Source organism: Nannobrachium achirus, assembly GCF_963921795.1.
Source record: "Nannobrachium achirus genome assembly, chromosome: 3".
Taxonomy (NCBI): Eukaryota; Metazoa; Chordata; class Actinopteri; order Myctophiformes; family Myctophidae; genus Nannobrachium; species Nannobrachium achirus.
In genome coordinates this window covers 38,620,909-38,645,860 of record NC_137812.1, presented here as the reverse complement: position 1 = coordinate 38,645,860, position 24,952 = coordinate 38,620,909, and the positions used below count along the sequence as shown (strand labels likewise).

At 45.3% G+C, this 24,952-nt stretch overlaps 1 protein-coding gene across 1 annotated transcript; it reads left to right on the top strand.

The window, feature by feature from the left end:
- Nucleotides 1-3,321: 3,321 nt before the first annotated feature.
- On the top strand, nt 3,322-24,365 carry LOC308282226 (von Willebrand factor A domain-containing protein 7-like; the record flags this gene model as incomplete). The annotated part of the gene is made up of 17 exons (XM_080722571.1): nt 3,322-3,501; nt 5,190-5,326; nt 5,590-5,734; nt 6,398-6,491; nt 6,762-6,890; nt 12,990-13,176; nt 13,461-13,630; nt 13,938-14,050; nt 20,944-21,060; nt 21,158-21,328; nt 21,415-21,544; nt 21,643-21,795; nt 21,926-22,018; nt 22,293-22,568; nt 22,692-22,821; nt 23,225-23,384; nt 23,985-24,365. 17 exons carry the CDS (start codon nt 3,322-3,324, stop codon nt 24,363-24,365), a joined length of 2,766 nt encoding a protein of 921 aa, XP_080578697.1.
- Nucleotides 24,366-24,952: the final 587 nt, after the last annotated feature.

Genomic DNA, 24,952 nt, shown 5'->3' with positions numbered 1-24,952 from the left:
TTGGCCAGGTCGCCGACTAGACGCTGGGCCGCCCGAAGGGCGGCCCAGCTTCTAGTTGATAATAATGTGTGATTTATTCAAACAATAGGGAACCGCTGACGTCACAGGTCTAATGTACAGAAAGCACGTTAGGTAATTATGAGAAAGACATCATTTCATCATAAATTAGCTGCACTTCATGCTAAACCTGATTAAATCCACCTCAATCAATATGTAAGTTAATGGTAGGACACATTGAAAGATTTCATATCTTTAGGACACATTGAATGATAGATTTCATATCTTTAGGCAACTGAATTGTGAATTCAATTTACACAGTAAGAGTGTACCTGTAATCAAATGGACCTGTGCTGTGGTTCCATAACACTCAGGATGTACAGTAACTGCAGTAGGCATATAAAGGTAATTCACCCTGATTCCCAAATAGTGGGATGTTCTACCAATACTTTCACTAAATTCCTTTCTCCATCTGCTCGTTTTCTTTGGTCACCACACTATTTCTGTTGTGTGACCCATGATCCCACATGCATGTCTCTCTTCACCCCCCATGTGCTCTTTGGACTGGACTGCATTTGGTAAAGTGTTGGGTGAGAAAACTGGACATTTCATTTAAATTGTATCAACTTCCTTTGAAATACTAATTGTTAACTTTCCTCTCTGCAGAAAAACTAGTTTACAAACAGTGACAAGTATTGTTCTCTCTCACATTAGTTAGGCAAATTAGTGCAGCGATATCTAGGGAAGATCTATGGAAGGGCCTGGATGTGGGCAGGCCCACTCAGATTGACAGCTCGCTCCACCCTATGAGATTCATTAAAACCTCTTATATGGCTGGATTCCATCGGTTGTGGTAACATTGTGTTTTGTCTGCAACGTTGCAGCCTGAGCCCTAGCTGATCTCGGCCATAGACAATGCATGTGGTTCCACCAAATGCAGTTCAGACGCGTCCCAGAAACGCTGCTAAAAATACACGGCTATAGTATATTTTCCCCATGTGCTGCCCATGGAAATCACACAAATAGTCTGAAAAACGATTATATTGATATACCAACCGGTCATTACAATATCTACGCAAAGGGACAAAAGAACATTTTTGTAGCCTAACTTTCATGCAAAATATCATGCAGGTCATGAGTTGCTTGACTACACACATTCAACAAAGTTTACTGATGGAAAAATGTATAAGAAAGGTGCATTCAATAGAGCACAAATCTCCACCTCCAATGTTCTGGACTGGTGTTCTGTTATGTGCATGTATGAAAAGGGGGGCAGTGATAAAGGACTCAATTGCATCAATCCTATGCAGCCAGAGTGACAAGCTGTCTTTGGACAGGGAACACTACAACATGTATTGTGGCATGTTTTCATCACTAGAACAGTAAACAGAAAAGGCCCACACACTGACAAAGAATTGTTGAGGCTCATCATGCTTTGTGCGGGCCTTTTTTGTTTATACTGGACAATTATGCTGGTATTTTTGGTAAGCCTCGAGTCGAGAGCAAACTTTTATAGATTATTGATCATCACTAGGACAAACATGACGTTACAGTGTTATAGCCTCCCATGCCATATGGTTGCACAGATGCAGCCAAGGCAAGCAGCAAATTGACATAGTGCAGATGGATGGGTCGGTCACTGCAACCAGATCAGTCATTGCATTCTACAGTTGCTCACGTCCAAGTCACTGCTAAGCCCTAGAGTTGGCCTTGTAGTGTAGACAAACACAAGTCTCCTCAGGTACACGTTAAGTTGCTAGCCGCTTATTTTCACAGCAGAGCCAGAGACAGTGGAAAGTTTCACTGGGAGGATGAACATACTTGTTCCTCTCATATCCACAACCAACTGAACAGGCTCCCTGACCAACTTGTAGGAGTCGCTAATGCAGCAATAGAGATTGCCCTTCTCATGGCTTCCCAACCTAGGCTAGAACATTAGCCTGGCTCCAGCCAATAGACCCGCCCACTCTCTGAGTGAACTGCATCTCTTGGTCTGGATATGTCCTATGACGAGTCTCTTGATTCGGTTCAAAGCCGTATCTTGGCGAACCGACCAATGAATTCAAAGCAAGACGGAAAAAAAATCTACAGAAACAGTGGAGGGAGGGGTGGCTGCGTGGCTCACCAGAGTTCTTAATTGCTCCCTTTGAACTTCAAAAGGACTCCGAACTGCAGGCATTGATTGAGCCATACAAGTGTCGAGTAGCTCGTTAGTGATTCTCTCTAATCAGTGAAACATCAAAGACACTGACCTGTTGGGTGCATGTCATTGAGGGGAGGGGGAGGAGGGATTGTTTTGTGTGCAAAAGTCAAACACAACCCTCCCACCAGATCGCTTGTGATTGGGAATTTCAAATTTTAAATCCCCTCCCCTTTGAAATCTCAACACAATGGCTCAGGCTCAGACTCTTAAGCTCCAGCGCAGAGTCTGAAATCAGGCTACTAGAACATAGCCAGTTGGAGTGCCCGGCCAGGCAGGATGCACTCCAATGAGTGCATCCTGCCTGCAGTGGTGGGCAGGATGAATTTCACCCAAACATTTATTTCATTTAAATGTATCAGGTATTTTCATTTAACAGTTTGAATCACCTGTCTTCAAAAGCCTTATAATTTGCTATTAAAACAGCATCAGAATAGCATTTCAGCAGGAGTATCAGGTAAAGAGCAAAGTTGTTAATATTTTGATAATCTGTTATTGGGTGCGTTCGGAAACGCGCACCGGGTGTGTGCTCAGTGTAGTCAGTGCAGTGGGCGTGACGTTGTGGAGTGCATTCAGTGTGGCTTGTTTACGAACGACCAGTTTATGAGGCAGCTCTGCGCTTTTTCAGTCTGAACTCTGAAGGTAAACTTTCTGAAAAGCAGCAGTTGCTAACGTAACGTTGATATTGAAAGGAGATGTAATTCATAACATTGGCATACCTGCTGTTAGTTTATATGTTGATGCGTGTGAAACTATCAAGCCCAAACGACCAATTAAGCTGCAAATGCTGCATTTTGCGGTCATTTCCTCCATTGTTCACAGCTGAGAAGCGCTCGAGACATGGCCATGAAAACCAACCAATCAAAACAGTGCACTGACGCAACACACCGTCAAACACCAACTTCTGAGTAGGGTTGGTGAGTGCATGCACTCAACACACCGGTGCACCGCGCACTGGATTTCCGAACGACAACGCACCAAGTGCACTGAATAAACTAACGACAACATGGCACACCAGTGCGTTGAGTGCGCATTTCCGAACGCACCCAAAAATGATATCCGTCTAAAGTCTAAACAAGAGCTGTTCTTAATAGTTGCTTTACAACCTTTCTTTAAGACTGATGATGTCACCAGTGCTGGGTGTGGTCCTGCTTACCGTGGCCATAGGCGGGGCCATAGCCTTTGCCCCCATCGGAGGAGAGGCATCCTCTCATGTCAGTATTACAGCAACGGCTCTTTTGCAAAAAGTGAGAGAGACTTGTCGGGCAGTGGCTGAATCATCTGGTCATGAGTTCAATCCTACGGTGGGTAGAAAGCATTCACTAACACACACACACACACGCACACACACACATGCACACATGCACACGCACACAGTAAGTAAGTGTCATATTTTTGTCTGGTATTCCCAGACAGTTGCTTTGACCACATGATCCCTGGCATCTACAAGCTCACAGTGAGTCAACACGAGTTACACGACACAAGGTGTTGTGAGCTTGAAGATTGTCTATTTACGGCAAGGAGATGTCATGAAGAGGCAAAAAAGGAAGTTACCAAGTATTACGAGCCCTGGGGAACAACCCCAGTCAAATTGTTGATGTTAAACTAAAATGTCCTCAAAATAACTGTAAAGTAAAGCAGTGTCCACAAAAATATACTAATTATAGTCTAGATATAGACTAAATATGATAAATCCTTTTTATTTGCAGTGAGCTAATGATTAAGCTACATTTAACTGACAATATTTACTTCTGATCTGATTAGATTCAAATGGGATTATTTCGAAGCCATCTAGAACAGATACAGATTGGTGCCAGACTGTGATAGAGAGATGGCCCCATCCAATCACCTGCTAAAGAATTTGAAGAAATGGCCCGCCCCTTACATCGGGTCTGCACGACCGATCCCAGATGATGGTAAGCAGAGCGGTATGCAGCCAGGCATACGCACTGCTGCCATTATCTGGCGCAGTCAGGTTAAGAGAAATTCTGCTGCCCCCTAAAATCGTCATATTGTAGTGGTAGCTGAAATTAAATCAAGTCAAAAATGCAAAGACTCAAATGCAAGATGAGGCAGAGTCAGAGCTGGTCAGATTTAAGTCTTACAGAAGGAGCAGGCAAAAACCTAAGTCCCTGTACTTGCAAGGTCAAAACACACAGAACTCAGGGAACACGAAGAAAACAACAGGGAGGCACTAGGAAACTACACTAAGAATTACTAGAGATTTAAATACGAGGAATCAATGATTAATACTGGACAACAATCAAAAAAGGATAAGCTATAGGGACGAACAGAACACATGTGGAGATCACAGGGGGGCGAGGAAAGCAACAGAAGAAACCAGGATACACTAGAACATTATCACAAAAAAAGTACACAAGTGTAAAGTAAAACCCTTGCTAAAACTAAGAAACAAGAAGTATACATTACTTCAATATTAAAGGAACACAACAGTAAAGTAAAAGAAACAATTAACAGAACAGGGAGACAGACAGAACAAGGCAGGATTGTGACAGAAAAATTGACCTAATGTACTGTGAATACAGTACCTCTCAACTACTAAGATACTGGTATTTTGACAAATAAGTGGGTTGTCAATAACCTTTAAAGTAATATTTTCAATGTTAATAGTTCATGTAACTTTGGGGCTAAAGTACACTGATGTGTATTTAGAGTTACAATCCACACTTTTGAGATCCGGGCTCCCACTCCTTGCAAAGCCCAATTCAACTCCTGGTTGAACACTCTGCGGAGTATAACTTGTTCAAGGGCTGAAAGCAAGGGGGAACAAGCAGGTTCTGACAGGATTGATTGTAGGTCACCAGCAGTATACCAGCATTCCAGGGACAGTGGTCTTAAATACTGCATAGTCGCTTGACATAGTGTCACATAAGTTGCATGAATGTTCCTTGACTTTATATCAGGTTGTCCTAAGGCACACTTAAAGAGATGGTTCATAATGTTTAGTGTTTATTTTCCCCTTTGACCTCAGGGCAACTCTCCTGAGGAGCTGGTCCAGGCCTGTCTAGGTCCCAAAGCAACAGGAGAGGTGTCAGCTGCCAAGTTCCGCTCTGCTCTCAATGAGATCTACGATCAGAATGGACTGGTGGACCGTGATTTCATCAACAGGTGGGAAACCTATATGTATAAGAAAATAATGTATTGGTAATATAATAGAAGTATTTATGTGCAGTTAACCTTAAATGATAGAATTTCATATTAGACTTAATGTTTATCTGTATAATCTCTGACATCTTGTAATAAGTACACTTCTGTAACGAATTCTGTACACAAATTTGGAACAGTTCTTAAAAGAAATAAATCATATTTTCAAGGCATTACTATGCTTGTTAAATTACTGCAAAATGCTGATTAGTTTCCTTAACTTTCAGTCCTCCCCATCACTTCAACAATGAGGCTTTCCTTGAGGGGCGGGGCCTGATCACAGAGGGTGTGGCGACCATCAAGGCCAACATCCGCAATCAGAACTTCCAAGCTGCAAGGGAAACACTGGGAAAAGTGCTGCATACCCTACAGGTGAGAGAGTAAAGACCCTTGCATACTCCACTTTTAGGAGATACTGTAAGGTTATCACCTTTTAGGTCGAAACGTTATCACCTAAACTGTGTTTTTGAGTGTCCAACATCAAATCACTGTTTAGGTGATAACGTTTCCACCTAAAAGGTGATAACCTTGTCACCTAAAAGTGGACTATACATGGGCCATGATAAGGAGAGTAAGACGTTACACTACTAAATGTGAAGAACTAAACATGGAGAAGCCACATTCAGTTTTTAAGCGTCACATCTGGAATCAAACTCCCAGAATGGCGCAGATCTGCTGCAGTCCACAACTTAATTTTGAATAAAACATTATTTTAATCAATCAGTAGCCATCCAATTTGACTCAAAATGGATGGATGACTCAAATTATTTGAGTCAATGTTAATATAAGTTGCTGGTTGGAGGTGGTCTCCCTACTCTTCCGTGTGTGTGTGTGTGTGTGTGTGTGTGTGTGTGTGTGTGTGTGTGTGTGTGTGTGTGTGTGTGTGTGTGTGTGTGTGTGTGTGTGTGTGTGTGCGTGCGTGTGCGTGCGTGCGTGCGTGTGTGTGTGTGCGCACACGTGCACACGTATGTGTGTGTGTGTGTGTGTGTGTGCACGCGCTCGCTCGTGTCCATGCGCACTTGACTGAACACCCAGGACTTCTACAGCCATAGTAACTGGGTGGAGCTGAGATTCACAGATCCATACCTCAACCTCATCCGCCCAGACCTCCCTATGGAAAGCCTTGCAGGTGTGTGTGTGTGTGTGTGTCTCTCTCTCTCTCTCTCTCTCTCTCTCTCTCTCTCTCTCTCTCTCTCTCTCTCTCTTTCTCTCTCTCTCTCTCTCTCTGTTTTTGTAGCCAGAACTAGCCACACCACTTTTTATGAGAACATGAGTGATAGCAGAGGGGAAAGATAAAGGGGAAACATCACCTATAATTAAGAGAAGATTACAGGCAGTAATGGGCAGTAAAACGTTGTCTAATGTCAATGCATCATGTGTGCATGTTTGTCATATGTAGAGAAGGACACTGCAACCTGCAGTGACTGTGCCAGTGGAACATGTCCCAATCCTATCCTTCCTGTCATTCTACAAGAGAAGAAACTCACCTCAGGCTACCTGGGAATCCATTCTAAAGCCAAGCCTAAAGGTATAAATTACAAAAGATCGTTCTTCTATATCTTTCCAAAAATCATTCTAGTTACTGTGAAAATGTATTTCTGGGGTCAAACATATGTTTACAAACACATTTGTTTAGGGGCAATTTTTGGTTGGGTGAAATTCCTGAACCATTGGCCATACATACAAATGAGTTACTTTAAACAATTCCTCCAAAAGCTTTAAAACATAACTAGAAAATATTGTTCCTTCGAAACAATTGTGGGCTCGCTTCTAGCCAGAAAACAATGGCTATAAAAGTACAAAATGTCAAGATCGCAGGCAGTGCTCTCTTTGACGTTACTGACGTCAAAGATTGGTCCATTTTTTCCAAAAATGTTATGCAAAAGTTGACCCGCTGGTGGCGCTATAACAGGCCAATGATAGAAGGGTGGTATCTGTTTCTTGACCTATTGGGAATGTGCTTGCAAGATTTCACGAACATCCCAGGCTGTGTTCATGATTTGAGGTGTTTTTGGCTTTGGCCACTTTATCGCTGCTTGCAGCTATATTTATTATTATTATTGTGGGCTCGCCAGTACCTGGCGAGCACACTTTAGATATTGTCATTATTTATTTATTTATCTAGTAAGTAGACGGGATTTTCGGTTCCTTTCTACTCCTACATACTTAGTGAGAAAATGAAAATAAAAATATCAATGTGTTCAGCTTACAGTGGGGAAGTGTGCTATTACTTTTTACAGCAATCGGCCAAATGGTGGCGCTGTAGGAAGCCTTCGAAAGTACGATCTTTGAACAGGTATAGCTCATGCTGTGTTATACATACAGCCATGAAACCTGTATACACGTATGCATCTCCTCATGCCGAACAACTTTTACCCTCTGACTTTTGACCTCTGACCTTTAGGTCTCCCACAATTTTGAATTATATGAAATACAGTAAAAATCTATCTCCTCCTGGGATTTTTGAGTTAAGCGCACAAAACTTTTTTCACATGGACTTTGGACCAATACCTATACAGTCTATGTGGTGAGAAGTTTGTACGTTAAACCATTAATTTTTAATAATTCAATTCATATTGCGGTTTTATGCAAATTATTATTCTGCCTCTAAATCAAACATGCAAAGTGTTACTTTCATGGCATTTGGCAAACATGTAGAGGGTTAGTCCAAATATCCCTGAAACCAATCTTATTCCAATTGGCCAAAGGGGGGCGCTATACGAAGCGTTTGAAAATTCAAACTTCAAACGGACATAAGTCTTGACTCGTTTCGTTTGAAGACATGCAACTTGTTACACGCGTGCTTTGACTCAAGCGGAAGACATCTGTGTCGTTGTTAAGTAAGCTCCGCCCTTTAATTTTCCGCCATTTTGAGCAGTTTGTAAAACGCGTAAACCCGCTTTTATTCTGGAATTTTCGCGTCACGTGCACAAAACTTTTTTTACGTGAACTTTGGACCGATATCTAAAGATCTGTCAGATCGGATTTCTTTAACATTGAAACATGCTTTTTTAAATAATTCAAACAATATTGCATTTTTATGCAAATTATTCTTCTGCCTCTAAAACATACATGCAAAGTCACATTTTCATGACAAAATAGTGTAGAGGGTTAGTTCAAATATCACTGAAACCAATCTTACCCCAAATGGCCAAAGGGGGGCGCTATATAATTTTGAGCAGTTTGTAAAACGCTTAAACCCGTTTTTATTCTAGGATTTTTTTTGCAATTTGCATGAAACATTCTACACGCAATCTAAGGACCTTTATCTAACATGCCTATGAAGTGCACACAAAAAAATTATAAAATAATAATAATAAATATAGCTGCAAGCAGCGATAAAGTGTCCAAAGCCAAAAACACCTCAAATCATGAACACAGCCTGGGATGTGCGTGAAATCTTGCAAGCACATTCCCAATAGGTCAAGGAACAGATACCAACCTTCTCACATTGGCCTGTTATAGCGCCACCAGCGGGTCAACCTTTGCACAACACATTTTTGGAACAAAATGGACCAATCTTTGACGTCAGTAACGTCAAAGAGAGCAATGCCTGCGATCTTGACATTTTGTGCTTTTATAGCCATTGTTTTCTGGCTTGAAGCGAGCCCACAATTGTTTCGAAGGAACAATATTTTTCTAGTTTTATTATTTTATTGTATGCACTTCATAGGCATGTTAGATAAAGGTCCTTAGATTGCGTGTAGAATGTTTCATGCAAATTGCTAAAAAGAAATCCTAGAATAAAAACGGTTTTAAGCGTTTCACAAACTGCTCAAAATGATATAGCGCCCACCTTTGGCCAATTGGGGTATGATTGGTTTTAGTGATATTTGGAATAACACTCTACATCTTTGCCAAATGCCATGATCATGCTACTTTGTATGTATGATTTAGAGGCAGAAGAATAATTTGCATAAAAATGCAATATTCATTGAATTATTTAAAAAAGCATGTTTCAATTTTAAAGAAATCCGATCTGACAGATCTTTAGATATCGGTCCAAAGTTCACGTAAAAAAAGTTTTGTGCACGTGACGCGAAAATTTCAGAATAAAAGCGGGTTTACGCGTTTTACAAACTGCTCAAATTGGCGGAAAATCTAAGGGCGGAGCTTACTTAACAACGACACAGATGTCTTCCGCTTGAGTCAAAGCACGCGTGTAACAAGTTGCATGTCTTCAAACGAAACGAGTCAAGACTTATGCCCGTTTGAAGTTTGAATTTTCAAACGCTTCGTATAGCGCCCCCCTTTGGCCAATTGGAATAAGATTGGTTTCAGTGATATTTGGACTAAACCTCTACATGTTTGCCAAATGCCATGAACGTAACACTTTGCATGTTTGATTTAGAGGCAGAATAATAATTTGCATAAAACCGCAATATGAATTGAATTATAAAAAATTAATGGTTTAACGTACAAACTTCTCACCACATAGACTGTATAGGTATTGGTCCAAAGTTCATGTGAAAAAAGTTTTGTGCACTTGACGCGAAAATCCCAGGAGGAGATAGATTTTTACTGTTTTTCATATAATTCCGAATTGTGGGAGACCTAAAGGTCAGAGGTCAAAAGTTAGAGGGTAAAAGTTGTTCGGCATGAGGAGACACATAAGTGTATACAGGTTTCATGGCTGTATGTATAACACAGCATGAGCTATACCTGTTCAAAGATCGTACTTTCGAAGGCTTCCTACAGCGCCACCATTTGGCCGATTGCTGTAAAAAGTAATAGCACACTTCCCCACTGTAAGCTGAACACATTGATATTTTTATTTTCATTTTCTCACTAAGTATGTAGGAGTAGAAAGGAACCGAAAATCCCGTCTACTTACTAGATAAATAAATAAACTAGAATTGACAGGGTCAATTTTGACAAGTGTGCCTGCAGCTCGCTAAATGCGCGACCTTGTGCGGCGGTTTGGACTGTGAGACCGTACGCCGAGTCGTCTGCGTTTCGTCGTGAGAGGGTCGGTCCCCGTGAAAAACGCGTTCTGGCATGAAACGGTTACGTTTCGCGCGTTTGTGACGCCCCCTAGGGGTCGAAGTGGAAATGATTTTGGGGATCCGTTGAGTATGCCACCCCCGACCTGTGGTTGAAATTCAGTGTCGACTCGACCTATTGTTTGTGATTTATGGCTATCGTTTGCGAAACGTGCCCCTCCCGCTAACTTTGGAAGCGCGTTACGAACGAACGGTACGGACTATCGACATATCCTTTGACTATGTTTATTGCGTGGCTTCATAGATCATGTGTACCGGTTTTTAAGACATTTGAAGAAAATATGTAGGAAAAGGAGCAAAAAGTGTGTTTTGGAGAAAATTCAAGATGGCGGAAAATCTACCCATACGCAAATGGGCGTGGCCTATATGGGGAGATGCGTCATGACCCAGGGAAAAAATAATTTTCATTTTCCGACCTACGGTTCAACAGTTACAGGCCAAAACGTAAACTGGGCTGTTATAGCGCCACCATGAGGCCAAATGACACTATTATTTTTTATTTAATCCTTGAAATCATTTTGAACCTCCTCTCCAAGTCTTGAAACTGTAGCCCCTATGGTTTGCGAGAGAAAAATATTGAATGCGATTCCCATTATAAGTCAATGGGGAAAATTAATTCACTAATAAATTAATATCAATTAAACTATAGAACCTTTCTCTTAGCAAGTTACTAGCACACCATTCCCGCGTAAGCCGGTCGATTTGACATATGGCGCGAGTGTGTGGTGCAAAAACTGTGGGAGGAGTAGCGTGCCAAACTTTGGGGAAAAGTATGGACAGAAAGAAAGACCTAAATAAATATGAGCAAGAACAATAAGTGTCCCATGCTATGCATAGGCACACTTAACTAGAATTGACAGAGTCAATTTTGACAAGTGTGCCTGCAGCGCGCTAAATGCGCGACCTCGTGCGGCGGTTCGGACCGTGAGACCGTCCGCCGAGTCGTCCGTGTTTCGTTGTTCTGGCACGAAACGGTTTCGTTTGGCGCGTTTGTGACGCCCCCTAGGGGTCGAAGTGGAAATGCTTTTGGGGATCCGTTGAGTATGCCACCCCCGACCCGTGGTTGAAATTCAGTGTTGACTCGACCTATTGTTTGTGATTTATGGCTATTGTTTGCGAAACGGGCCCCTCCCTTTAAGTTTGGAAGCGCGTTACGAACGAACGGTATGGACTATCAAAATATCCTTTGACTATGTTTATCGCATGGCTTCATAGATCATGTGTACCGGGTTTTAAGACATTTGAAGAAAATATGTAGGAAAAGGAGCAAGAAGTGTGTTTTAGAGAAAATTCAAGATGGCGGAAAATCTATCCTGGCGCAAATGGGCGTGGCCTATATGGGGAGATGCGTCTTGACCCAAGGAATCCAGGGAAAAAATAATTTTCATTTTCCGACCTACGTTTCAAGAGTTACGGGGCAAAACGTAAAGTTGGCCGTTATAGCGCCACCATGAGGCCGAGTGATGTAATTATTTTTTGATTAATTCTTACAATCATTATGAACCTCCTCTCCAAGTCTTGAAACTGTAGCCCCTATGGTTTGCGAGAGAAAAATAATTGAATGCGATTCCCATTATAAGTCAATGGGGAAAATTAATTCACTAATAAATTAATATCAATTAAACTATAGAACCTTTCTTTTAGCAACTTGATAGCACACCATTCCCGAGTAAGCCGGTCGATTTGACATATGGCGCGAGTGTGTGGTGCGAAAACTGTGGGAGGAGTAGCGTGCCAAACTTTGGGGAAAAGTATGGACAGACTTAAGTAAATATATAAATATGAGCGATAACAATAAGTCTGCCCATGCTATGCATAGGCACACTTAATAAATAATGACAATATCTAAAGTGTGCTCGCCAGGTACTGGCGAGCCCACAATTACCAAGGGAAATAATGTAAGCCTACAGTATAGACATAGTAAGATTACACAGCTTTAACATAGGCCTACTGTAAATAAGGCAACGTATTTGGTACATATAGTTTATTTCCCCTTTAAATGGGCTTCTTAACATGACAACTTGTTGAAACCTTCCCACACATTATATTCCTGAAACACTGTGAGTATTTGAGAATACCAGCTTCCTATGACAATGAAAGATGCATTGTTTTATAACCAATTGACCATACAAAATATCATGTGACAATGACTTCCATGTCCAAGACATACGGAAAAGATTTGCAGACCAAAGATACTCAAGGTGAAAATGTTTACGTATTTTGAGAAATACCAGTTCTTCCTGCAATAACTCGGTCCAGGCTGGATAAAAATAATTCTTACCTCCTGGACACATTCATTACGGCTCAGGTCACATGAAGCGATGACGTCATGATGGCATTGACCAATCAGAGATAATGTGCTTGTTGCAATTATGAAGCGTTACAAATGAGGCATAATACACAATGCACAATACATAAATATGTATTGCTGGTGGTATGGGAAGAAAAAACATTGACATTTGTGTTATATGTTTATTATGTTACAGTATGTATGTTATTATAACTAGCTTTAATAGTTCTCATAACTATATACTGTAGCCTATATATATATATATTTCTTTTTAAACCTCTCAAGAATATTTCAGTTTTTTTTCATGGCTAATCTACTTTTTGTCCTATACAAGGTAAATGCAGTCATGGGGGTGCTGCTGACCTGACCAGCACAGTGGTCCCTCGCGGTGGTATTAACAAGGATGAGCGTCGTCCAGACAATGTGGCATTCCACACAGCTGCTGTCAATTTAGCCACCAGAGCCAGCCTCCAACTGCTGGAAGACATCCGTGGAGCTGCTGGGGACGACGACTTCTTGAGGTACAATGAGAAAGGATGAAGTAAAACATTATTACACAAACAAATGCAAATTACATGAGTGTGCAACTATGACAATGTAAAATAACATATGACACTTCATGAATTGCATTCAGTCAATACTTTTTTCCAAAGCGTTTCTACATAGGGAGTTTTAGTTCCACAGCCAATGTCGTTAGTATAGTATTAGTACTGTTAGTACTATATACCGCCAACAACAGTTGCTGCCCAGTAGAGAAAATACAACAGCATAATCTTTCTACAATATGTCTTTTTGTCTCTCACAGAATGGTTGGCATCGCTCGTGCATCTGTTGTGTGTTTTGTCATCGACACCACAGGCAGCATGTCTAATGACATTGCAGAAGTCAGGAGACTTGTTAGTCAAATCATTGACAGCACAAAGGGAACGCAGGATGAACCTTCTGAATATATTCTGGTTCCCTTCAATGACCCTGGTAAGATCTATTGTAATGCCTTTGTAGTTTGTATCATCCACCTACCATTTCTGTCAAGAAGTGTATAAAGCGTTAAACAAATGTACTGAATGTGCACAGAAAAATAGAACATAATTATGTATTAAACAATAATTACTTATTCAGAAATATATCACTACTTCTGATGCTAGTTTGTAGGGTCCAAGATTTCTAACTTATATGTTCACAAAGCTTTTGACAGTGAAGCTTATAATATGTGTTTTAATGTGTGTCAATATTTTTAAAGTCATTTTGAAATTAAACTCCTCCACAAATGTGTATTGTGTAGAATTTGGACCCATGATAAGGACTCCAGATGCTAAGGTGATGAAAGACAGAGTATCTAAGCTCCAGGCGGAGGGAGGTGGTGATGTCCCAGAGATGTCCCTGTCAGGACTCCAGGTACAGAAGCTTAAACATAAATAACGTATAGGTTCCGGACGGAACCATGTTTATTTAATACCGGAGGACAAGGTCCCCCTATGGGATAACAGCGCCATCTGGCGATGCAACAGAGTAAAACTCATAAGCTCCCGTACGAGAAATGTCATTTGTCGGTAGGGCTGTCAATCACAAACGAGGGCACCGCCCCCGAGTGTATATAAGCCCTGTGGGCTATCATAACTTCCTCTAAAGCCGCACCTCTGCGCCCGCAACTAGCGAACCGAGGGGCTTTATTCGGGGGATCTTGTCCTCCGGTATTAAATAAACATGGTTCCGTCCGGAACCTATACGTTTATTGTCATACCTCCAGACAAGGTCCCCCTATGGGACTCATACACTCCCCGAGAAGCCATGAACCGACAAGACTGTCGTGCACACCGACCACACCCGGAAGGAGGTCCCGTCAACCGACGTGACCCCTTTCAGGACTGATCCGACCCAGACCCACAGGGCCTGGGCGTGTTCAGACAGAAAAAGACCCTGACAGACCGAGGCCTGCCTTATGCACTAAGGGCAGACACAGGTCCACCTTATAAAACTGCAGTAATATAAGGGAAAAACTCAGGGTCCCCCCCCATGTATCCTAGAGACAGTAGCATGCTGTCTCAGGAAGGGGAGAGAGCCGCCCCACTACATAGTAGGAAGGGCAGCAGCACCCAGAACCGTATGCGCCATAGCAGAAGGCGCAACGTCCAGGTGATAGTAGGTCGCAAAGGTGGACGGCGAAGACCAATTCGCCGCTGCACAAATCTCCTCAATGGAGACACCTTTGGACAAAGCCCAAGAGGTAGACACACCCCTAGTACTGTGGGCCTTAAGTGCTTCCGGCACTTCAGACCCAGACCGGGTGTAAGCCAACCTAATTGCATCCACAAGCCATCTCGACAGAGTGGGCTTGGACACCGCTTTTCGTTGACGGGCATTCATGACCACGAAAAGCTGAGAAGTAGACCTGCTGTCCACCGTCCTATCACAGTAGGCCTTCAGGGCCCTAACTGGACAAAGACAATGAAGACGCCTATCCTCCTCCGATGCAAACGGAGGAGGATGGAAAGCTGTCAAAACAACAGGTTCCTTCGGGACCACACGGTTCTTAGGAATAAAACTCAAATGAGGTTTAAGAAGAACCTTGGAGTCATTATTGAGAAACCTCATACAATCAGGGCTCACAGAGAGCGCATGAAGGTCGCTCACACGCTTAGCCGTAGACAAGGCAAGCAAAAGAGCTGTTTTGAAACTTAAATGTTTCAAAGAGGTCCTCCCAATCGGTTCAAAGGGTGCCTTGCAAAGGCCCTCAAGAACCACTTGTAGATCCCACACAGGAAACAAGGCTCTAGTCACAGGTCTCAAATGGTCAACACCATGCATGAACTGGACCACCTCAGGGATTTTAGAAAGGCCTTTACCTGCCACCCCCAGGTGGCAGGCATCAATAGCCGCTAAATAACCCCTCAGTGTAGAGAACGCCAGACCAAGGTCCAGGCGGTCCTGCAGGAAATCTAACACCCTCTGGGCCGAAGCTAAATGAGCCACCACAGGTGGCTCCTGTAGCTCACACCAGTCCAAAAAGGCATTCCACCTTCCATCATACACAGCCCTAGTAGAGGGGGCTCTAGCACTCTGAATAGTGGCTACAACCGTCGGTGAGAAGCCTGCTGCGAGCAGGTTCTCCCTCTCACGGGCCAAACCCACAGGTCTAGGCCCCGTGGGTCTGGATGGAAGATCTCGTCCCCTGCCTGGCGCAGCAGATCCCTGTGCAAGGGAAGCCGCCAAGGGGGTAGAGAGAGCAGTGGGGTGATCAGAGACCTCCACACTCCCCTGGATGGTGTCACCAGAAGAACCTCCTGGTTGGAACATCTGATCCTCTCCAGAGTGGGAAGGATCAGTTCCAGGGGTGGAAACGCGTAGAGAAGACCTTGTGGCCATTCGTAAGCAAACGCGTCCGTCCCCAGAGGAGAAGGTCCCCTCACTGAGAAGTAAAGGGGACACTTCGCGTTCTCCTGGGAGGCAAAGAGATCCACTCGAGGTTGACCGAACCTGGAGAAAATCTGCCTCACCACCGCAGGGTGGAGAGACCAATCCTCGTAACGATGCTCCCCCCTGGACAACAGATCGGCGCCGCCGTTCTGAAGGCCCGGGACATGGGAGGCTCTGATGGACCTCAAACGAGGCAAGCACCAGAGGGTCATCTCGCGCGCCAGCTGATCCAGCGTACGCGAGGAGAGGCCGCCCTGTTTGTTGAGATAATACAGGGCCGCCGTGTTGTCCGTCCTGACCAGGACATGGCAACCCCGGAGAAATGGTTCGAAATGCTTGAGCGCCAAGTAGATCGCCATTAACTCCAGATAGTTGATGTGGTACTCTAACATGGCCTGGGTCCAAAGGCCCCTGGCTGAGCGCCCCTCGTGGGTGGCGCCCCACCCCGAGCGGCTGGCGTCTGTGGTGATCACCTTGCGTGACACCACTTCGCCCATGGAGACCCCACTCGTCAACAACGCCTGGTCCCTCCATGGGACCAGAGCGTCCATGCAGACCTGGCTGACTGTCACCTTCCTGTACCCTTGCAGGGAAGGAATCCTGAGCGCCAGTGACCACCGCTGGAAAGGTCTCATATGAAACCTGCCCAGACGCAGAAGTTGCACCGCTGACGCCATCAGCCCAGTCAACTTCATGCACTCCTTGTACCTGACCACCTGGTTCAGTCGGAAGGAGCCGAGACAAGTCAGAAACCTGTCCACCCTCTCCGGGGAGAGGCGAGCGGACATGGTGGCCGAGTCCAGAGATATTCCTATAAAGGAAATCTGCTGGGAGGGTGACAACATGCTTTTGCCAAAATTGACGTTGAAACCCAAGGCCTTCAGGTGTGACAACACCAGATTGGTATGGCGCGCCGCTTCTGAGCAGGAGGCGGCGGAAATCATCCAATCGTCTATGTAGTTCGCCAGCCTGACTCCCTGATGCCTCAGTGGAGCAATGGCTGCCTCGGTCACTTTCACGAAAACCCGAGGGCTCAGGGAAAGACCGAAAGGGAGGACCGTGTACTCGTACAGGCGCCCCTCGAAGGCGAACCGCAGGAACTTCCTGTGTGGGGGATAAATGAGGATGTGCTGATAAGCGTCCCTCAGATCCACTGAACAGTGGAAATCCCCCTGTCTCACTGATTTCATCAGTGACTCTGACGTCAGCATCCTGAATTTGAACTTTTTCAAGTGCTTGTTCAGAGCACGTAAGTCCATAATCGGACGCAGCCCCCCTCCTTTTTTCTGAACCAGAAAATAACGGCTCCAGAAGCCTAAACGGCTCTGGTCGCGTGATAACTCCACTATAGCGCCCTTGCGCAATAGTGAGTCTATCTCCTCCCTCAAGGCATCCGCTTTCAAGCCGCGGGCTCGAGTGTAAATAACCTTGCTGGATAGGGAGGGTATTTCCGCGAACTGTAGTCTGTAGCCCCGTGTCACCGTCCGAAACACCCAGTGATTCGGATTGCAACGCTTCCATTGCTCTGCACACTGTGCTAACGTGTTGCTGAGCAACGGAGAAGCCTTGGGGTTGTACCGCCTGAGCGGGACTACTGGGCCGGGAGGGAGAGGAAGGACGGGACCGAGAGGTTCCGTATCCGGGCACGTATCCGTATCCGCTAGACGCCGGGCCGGAAGGCGCGGAGACACCGGCGGAAAGAGCGTTTCCGTTTCCGGTACGCTTATTTCCGTATCCGGTGGGAGACGGACACGTGACCTCCAAGAAGCCTCGCTTGTTAAAAATACAGGCGGCACATAGCGTGGAGCCCGGGGGACAGGGTTCATCGCATAAGTAACATAATCCCCGGCTCGGGGAATTGTATTTACGTTTACAACCTGTGCTAAGGCCTTTATATGCTTCCTTACGGGAAGACGAGGCCGACCCTGGGTGATATGTGTTGGCTTCTTCCCTGACGCTAAGACCAAACTCCTGTCCTGAACTAGAGTCGGCATAACAGTGCCGCTCGGTGGAGACAGAGGGGTATTGCACACTAGTGAAACCATACCATTGTGAATAGGAATTAGCTTGTCTGGGAACATTTTGCAAAGAGAAATATTCTGCTTGTAACCTGTCTGCGTGACTGGAGGAAGCGATATTTTCTGAGTGGAAAGAAATTCCAGCCTGGACTTCTCTACACTGGCTAAATTCATGCAAAATGGGGTCGTCTGTACTAAAGCAGGTGGGTTTGAAATAAACAGGCATTGTTTTATCAACACACTTTTTAATACAGGCACTGGAGGAGAGCACAGAGGAGGAATAAACATTGCTTTCTTGGCATAAGAAAAATTGTTCATATTGTCCAAACGTCTGCGCTTGCAAGGGGGGGTCCCCTGAATTTTCAGGGGGACCCCGCCAGAGTCCAGTGTCACTTTCGCGGCGGCTTCCCACGGGCTTTGTGGGAGCTGGCCGGTATCCCGTGCCTGGGAGGGTGGCGGGATTGGGAGCGGGCCTGAGCCCCCGCTGCAGTGCGAGGGGGTCCCGCGGAGGAAGAAGAGGGGGTCCTAGGGGGATTGTTCTGTTTCCCCTGCTTGGAGGAAGAGCGCCCCCTGTCAGCCTGACCAGGGGCCTTGCTCCGTCCCTGTCTCTTTTCCTTTCTGGGTACCTGGGGGTCCGTCGTGGCCTCCAGGAGTTCCAGAGTGATCTTCTTATCCGCCACCTCCTGGCGGAGAAGCTCCAGTCCACCGCCCATGAGGGAGGTAGGGTGGCCGGGGAGGTCTTGCAGGACCTTCTCGGTCTCCTCTCCGGAACTGCCAGGACACTTTACCTTATCAAGCCACCTGGCACGTTCCGCCTGGATGCAGTAATCCATGCCGTGTCCAAGCCACTCGATGGCGTGGACATTCAGGTCCATCAGCATGCGCAGCGACTTGTCCATTTCCTCCACCATCTCGTCAGGCACCTCCCGCATCTCGCTAAGGAGGCGCCTGGTGGAGAAAAGCAGCAGCTGGGTGGCGTTCATCGTCCTGGCTGCCAGCGCGGAGGCTCTGTAAGAGTTCCTAACCCTGAAAGACTGCTTGTCGTCAAAGGGGATGGCAAACCCAGGAGGCTTCTTCCCCACGTACAAATTGAAGGGATTGCGGCCTCCAGGACCGGTCCGCTCATGACCTGGCTTGATGCTCCCGACAAGGGACTGCGCCATCAGTTTGTCCATGGGAGGACACAAGGGGATTCCCGCCTTCTCTGCGTCGCGGCAGTCGACCAAGAAGGGGAGCTTGGGGGGGTCCTTGTGTGTAGTCCAGGTTGAATGCAGGGCCTCTGCAAAGCCTGGGACCAGTGGGAGCTTTTCCATTCGAAGCGGGGGAGAGGATTCCACATCCTGGCCAAGGAGGGGAACTCTAGCCCGTGGTCCGAGTGGCGCGTCTCCGAGCGGCAGCTCCAGGCCACAACGGATGGTAGCACGTTCCAGCACCGAGAGCTCGTCCATGGGGATGGAGTCTGGGTCTTGTGCCGCTGCCCCTCTCGCCCCAGCCGGCATGGAAGGGGGGAGAGAGGCAGAAGGGGCTTGGGAGGACACGGCGGAGGTGGAAGCCTCGGCATGAGGAACCACCCTGGCCGCGCCTCCGCCCTGTCCGGAGGGGAAAGTGGACTCGTCTTCCTCCGAGTACTCACCCTCCGTGTCCACCTCATCCATGTCGTAGTCCTCTTGCTCCGGTTCGTCTCCGTCGCTAGCATGCCAGGAGACGGGGCTAGGTGGCCGCATAGCCCGTAGCTGGGGGACGGAGAAGGAGAGAGGAATGTCACCGACGACTAGAGGGTGGAATTCTTTGGGGGGGACGGTCCAGGTTGCAGCTGGCGGTGGAGCAACGTGGGCGGTCTTGCATGTTCTCTTCTTGGGCACGGCACCAGTCGAGCCCGTCGGAGAAACAGCAGGGATAGCAGGGGCAGCAGACCCGCTAGCATCGGGGCTACCGAAGCTAGCTGAGGGCGAGGCCGCTGGAGGCCTAACCACGTGGCGAGAAGCAGCGCTGTGGCGTACAGCGCTGTCCGGCACACGAGGAGAGGTGTCTGGGAGGGATCCGGCGGAGACCGTGGTGTGAAGGCCGTAACCAGCGCCAGCGATCTCACAGCGGGCCTCGAGGGCTGGAACATCATACTGGAGGCAGTCAGTACAGTTCACCCCCGTGGCCGGGGCCGGAGGGGACAGAGAGGCCAAGGCGTGTCCTACCCCCATGCAGACAATGCAGAACGGATGAGTATCTTCATTGGCGATGAGGCCTTTGCAGCTGGGAAGGCCGCACTTCTTCGGTACCCTGGCTAGCAGGCTGCTAACTGTGGGCCGACGAGCCGCCATCGTGAGCTAACCGAAGCTAAGCGAAGCTAAGCTAGGGCAGGGAAACACGTGGCAGAACGTACAGAGAAGAAGTAAAAGACTCAAAGCGAAAGTGAAGAAAAGACCGAACTGTAGGAAGAATATAGAAGTAGAAAACGTACGGGAGATAATCTATAAAGGCCAGTGGCCGACTTCCTAGCCGTCGCTTTAGGCTAAACTTGACAGAATTAATACTTATATGGCTGAGTTCGCGACACTCTAGTTGCAGGTAAGCAGAGGTGCGGAAGAGGAAGTTATGATAGCCCACAGGGCTTATATACACTCGGGGGCGGTGCCCTCGTTTGTGATTGACAGCCCTACCGACAAATGACATTTCTCGTACGGGAGCTTATGAGTTTTACTCTGTTGCATCGCCAGATGGCGCTGTTATCCAATAGGGGGACCTTGTCTGGAGGTATGACAATAAACACTCTCCGGTCAGAATTTGCATATTGATAAATTGGATATATAACCAATGATATTGTAACACATCAGTCAACCGTCCACCTCTCTGTTTCCATAGTTGGCTTTAACAGGAGCCCCTGCCTCCTCTCAAATCTATTTATTCACTGATGCCACAGCCAAAGACATTGCGCTACAGGATACCATTGAAGCACTCATCAGGAGCACCAAATCAACGGTAAATACTACATTACAGATCCCTACGCTATATATCTCAGTCAAATGATGACATTGCTATGCTTTTAGTTACATTATTTCCCTATCCACCTTATCAGGTGTCATTCTTCATGACGGGGTCCAGTAGGAGGCGTCGTCGTTCACTTACCGGTTCTTTCAATGACTACAAAAAACTAGCTCTGGCTTCCGGGGGCCAGGCCATTGAAGTGTCTAAGAGCCAATTACCTCAGGCCACCGACATCATTCTTGACACTTCCACCTCTGCCCTGGTAATGATGCAGCGCCAAAGAGCCGGCCGTAAAGTAAATAAATATTAGGTTAGTTAGGAATTAATTTCTCTTCTGTGTCTCCTCAGGTGACGGTTCTTCAGCGAGATAGGAGCGCTGGGAAGGAGACCTTCCCCTTTGTGTTGGACGGGTCTCTTACAAATGTCACTCTCTACATTACAGGAAAAGCTATTAGCTTCACACTGACCAACCCAGCAGGTAACTCTTTCTTTCTTTCTTTCTTTCTTTCTTTCTTTCTTTCTTTCTTTCTTTCCTTCTTTCTTTCTTTTACCTTAACATATGTGTCACACTACCAGGTGTTACCCAGAGACAGAGTGAGGCCAGTGGTAATTTGGGGACCATTCAAACTGTGGGCAACCTGTGGAGAATACGTCTCAGTGCTGACAAGCTGCCAGGAACCTGGCAGATCTCCATTAGCACCAGCCATCCATACACACTCAAAGTGACAGGTCACATACTCATTTGTGTCTGCTTTTTCACTCAACCTCTCATTTTATTTATCCATTGGTTCGTTCAGCTCAATACTTATTGAAGCATTATTCATTGTCTAATTGTTAAAATCTCTATGTGTCATTCCAGGTCAGAGCGTCATCACCTTTATCTATAACTTTGTCGAGGCCTTCCAGGGACCTCACCCAGGTTATGCAGTAATCACTGGGCGTCCAAAAGCAGGTACAGACAAAGCTGTCTGTATTACTGTACAATACTAGGAACTAAAGTCATTTATCTAACCACGTACCTTAATCACTGGGCGTCCAAAAGCAGGTACAGACAAAGCTGTCTGTATTACTGTACAATACTAGGAACTAAAGTCATTTATCTAACCACGTACCTTAAGATTTGTGATGATGAGATCATACACAATCGAATAATGACACGTGGCCTCATCAATGTATTTTATACTCCCTTTGTCATGTCTTCTTCCCTCTTTGTCCTGTGAATCCAGGCCAGCCTGCCACCCTGTTGCTATCAGTGATGGGTAAAAAGGGTCCAGATTCTGTGTCTATTCATAACGTTGGTTTGGGTATGGTCTCTGGTGCAGAGGCCATGAGCAGTGGCACAACAACTGACATGGGTAATGGAGATATCCTGGTTACAGTTGGTAGTGTCCCAGAGGGTGAGTTTGTGGTTATGCTGAATGGAACAGACTCAGTGTCCAGAACAAACTTGCAGAGGCAGTCCACCACGCAGATGTCTGTCTCCAAGGTTACCATCAAGGTCAGTGTCTTCATTTCACACAGCTAAAGACTGAACAAATTTGGATGAGTCAAACAATTCACACAAAGCCAACATATGAAGAATAATGACACCCCTGCAAAGATTTTTTCTGTTGTTCCTCAGGCAGCAGTAGACAGCAGTTTGGAGCCAGGGAAACCCTTTTCCCTCCCATTCAGTGTGATGACCCAGGGCTCTGGTGGCACATACACCATCAATGCCAAGAATGACAGAGGCTTTATTATGAGATTCCAATCTAGGTGAGGAAAAAGCCCAAAACATTATGGGGCTTTTAAGCCGTGACATAATTTTGTAGGCAGAGGAGAACTCTGCCCCCAGAGCATTTTCTGTCCCTCGCTATTTCAACAGATCCGAGACAAAAATAACGACTAAAGTATAATTCTAACACTTTCCTTTCAACAACAAAGAGAAGAAAAATGTGTAAATAGTAAAAATAGTAAAAAGATTCACGGAAACTGGGGGCAGAAATTCTCCTCTGCCTACAAAATGATGTCATACTTAACAGCCCCATTGGCATTCTCATGATATGGCTCAACTTTTGAAACTGACAAACTGATTTGACTGTACAACACTCATATTTAATAATGTCACAATAACATGCTCCATTATCCTGTTCACTCCTACTCCCCAATTATGTGACAGCATAACTTTGACACCCGGCCAGTATGCCAATGCAACGTTGACCATTACACCACCTGGAAACACTCCATCAGGCACAGATGTAACTCTAACCATTGACGCCAAGTCATCCAGCGGTGCCGATTCCAACTATGCCGTTCTAAGACTTTCTGTTGTCAGCAAGGTAAAAGAAAACCTGTTCATCATTCTAAGTTCTTAAACCGTTTTAGTGTAACAAAAGATATTGCGATACCTAAGGCCAACCAACTACCAAAAAAAGCAATACATTGGTCAAGTGGTCACTTAAAGAAGCCAGATGGAAATTATTTTAATTAAATGCGACTACTACTACTAATAATAAAATAGCCAACTTGTATGGTAGAGTATATATGTTAATACCATATAACTATTGCATTTGCAGTGGGTAGAACAAGTGGTCTCTCTACTCAGAGCAATTTAGATGCTACTGCAGGATGGGACACCTGCTGGTGGACATGTAGTACTCAAAAGTGCAATATCGGCTAAGCAGGCCTTCTTTAGATTACAGGAAGCCTATGACCTGGGTTGGAAACCATGTTATGACATAAAAGTTACAACTTATACAACATCGTCAACTTTGATTGAAAATCATCAAAATTTTCAGCAATCGACACCGACCTGATGAGTTTCTCTTTTATAAGACCACAGTATTATGTTGTATACAGATGTAGCCTACTGCACCCACAGTAGGCTGATTCACAACCGTTTGCCTCTCATGCTGTTTTGTTTTTATTGCTTTCTCCAGATCACAGATTTTATTCGCCCATTGTGCAAGATTGTCAGTGTACAAGCCAAGAACTGCCCTGAGGATGTATCTCGATGTGAACCCTTCAGGTGGGAGCTCTCAGCTAACCTCACTGATGGTAATGGTACTGGCATAGAGAGCATTAAGCTACACCAGGGTAATGGAACCCTCCAGCACACCAATTTGGATGTTCCCTTGATTCAGGCAACATACAACGCTTCATGTTGCTCTCAGACAGTAGAACTTATTGCTGTTGATAAAGTTGGCAATGTGGGCAGGTGTTACCATTCAATTATTCGCTCCAGTGGCCCTCCTGCCTTGACCCTGTCCCTACCACTGTGGCTGTGTCTGGTGGTTTCTGCCTTTGTGGACAGACTTTGAAGGGAACATCAGCCATTTTGATGAAGATACCATCAATGTTCCATCTTCGCAGCTTTAGATAATTAAAGCAGCCAAGAAGTGTTAGCGGTTAACATTTCATGAATGTTGTTGAAAACAACTCTTCCACTATACAGGACTGTCATGATGAAACCTTTCCCAGACTTCTTTTTATACACACTTGTTTTATGACCTACACTGAAAACCGTTGCCTTACAGAAACAAGTGAAGGTTACAGTGAGTGCAGTGATGTGATTGTCTATGTGACTATATGATGACACCCCCCCCCCCCCTTTATCAATAAAGAAAGTGGTAAAAGTGTAGATAGACATCTAATAGATGGTTAGACAAGTATCAAAATGATCATAACAAACTTCTTTTATGTTGAATGTATGAATGCTATAAATGTTGAAATAAAACGTGTTCACATGTGAAACACAAGTAAAACACTTGTCCAACAATTCATTTGTATACAGTACAATGTTACCACTCACCGTATTACAACTTTCTGAGAATGGAAAATGAAATAATGTATTTCTTTGTTACTGGAAAACAGCAGATATTCCAGTGCAGAAAAATAAACAAGACAT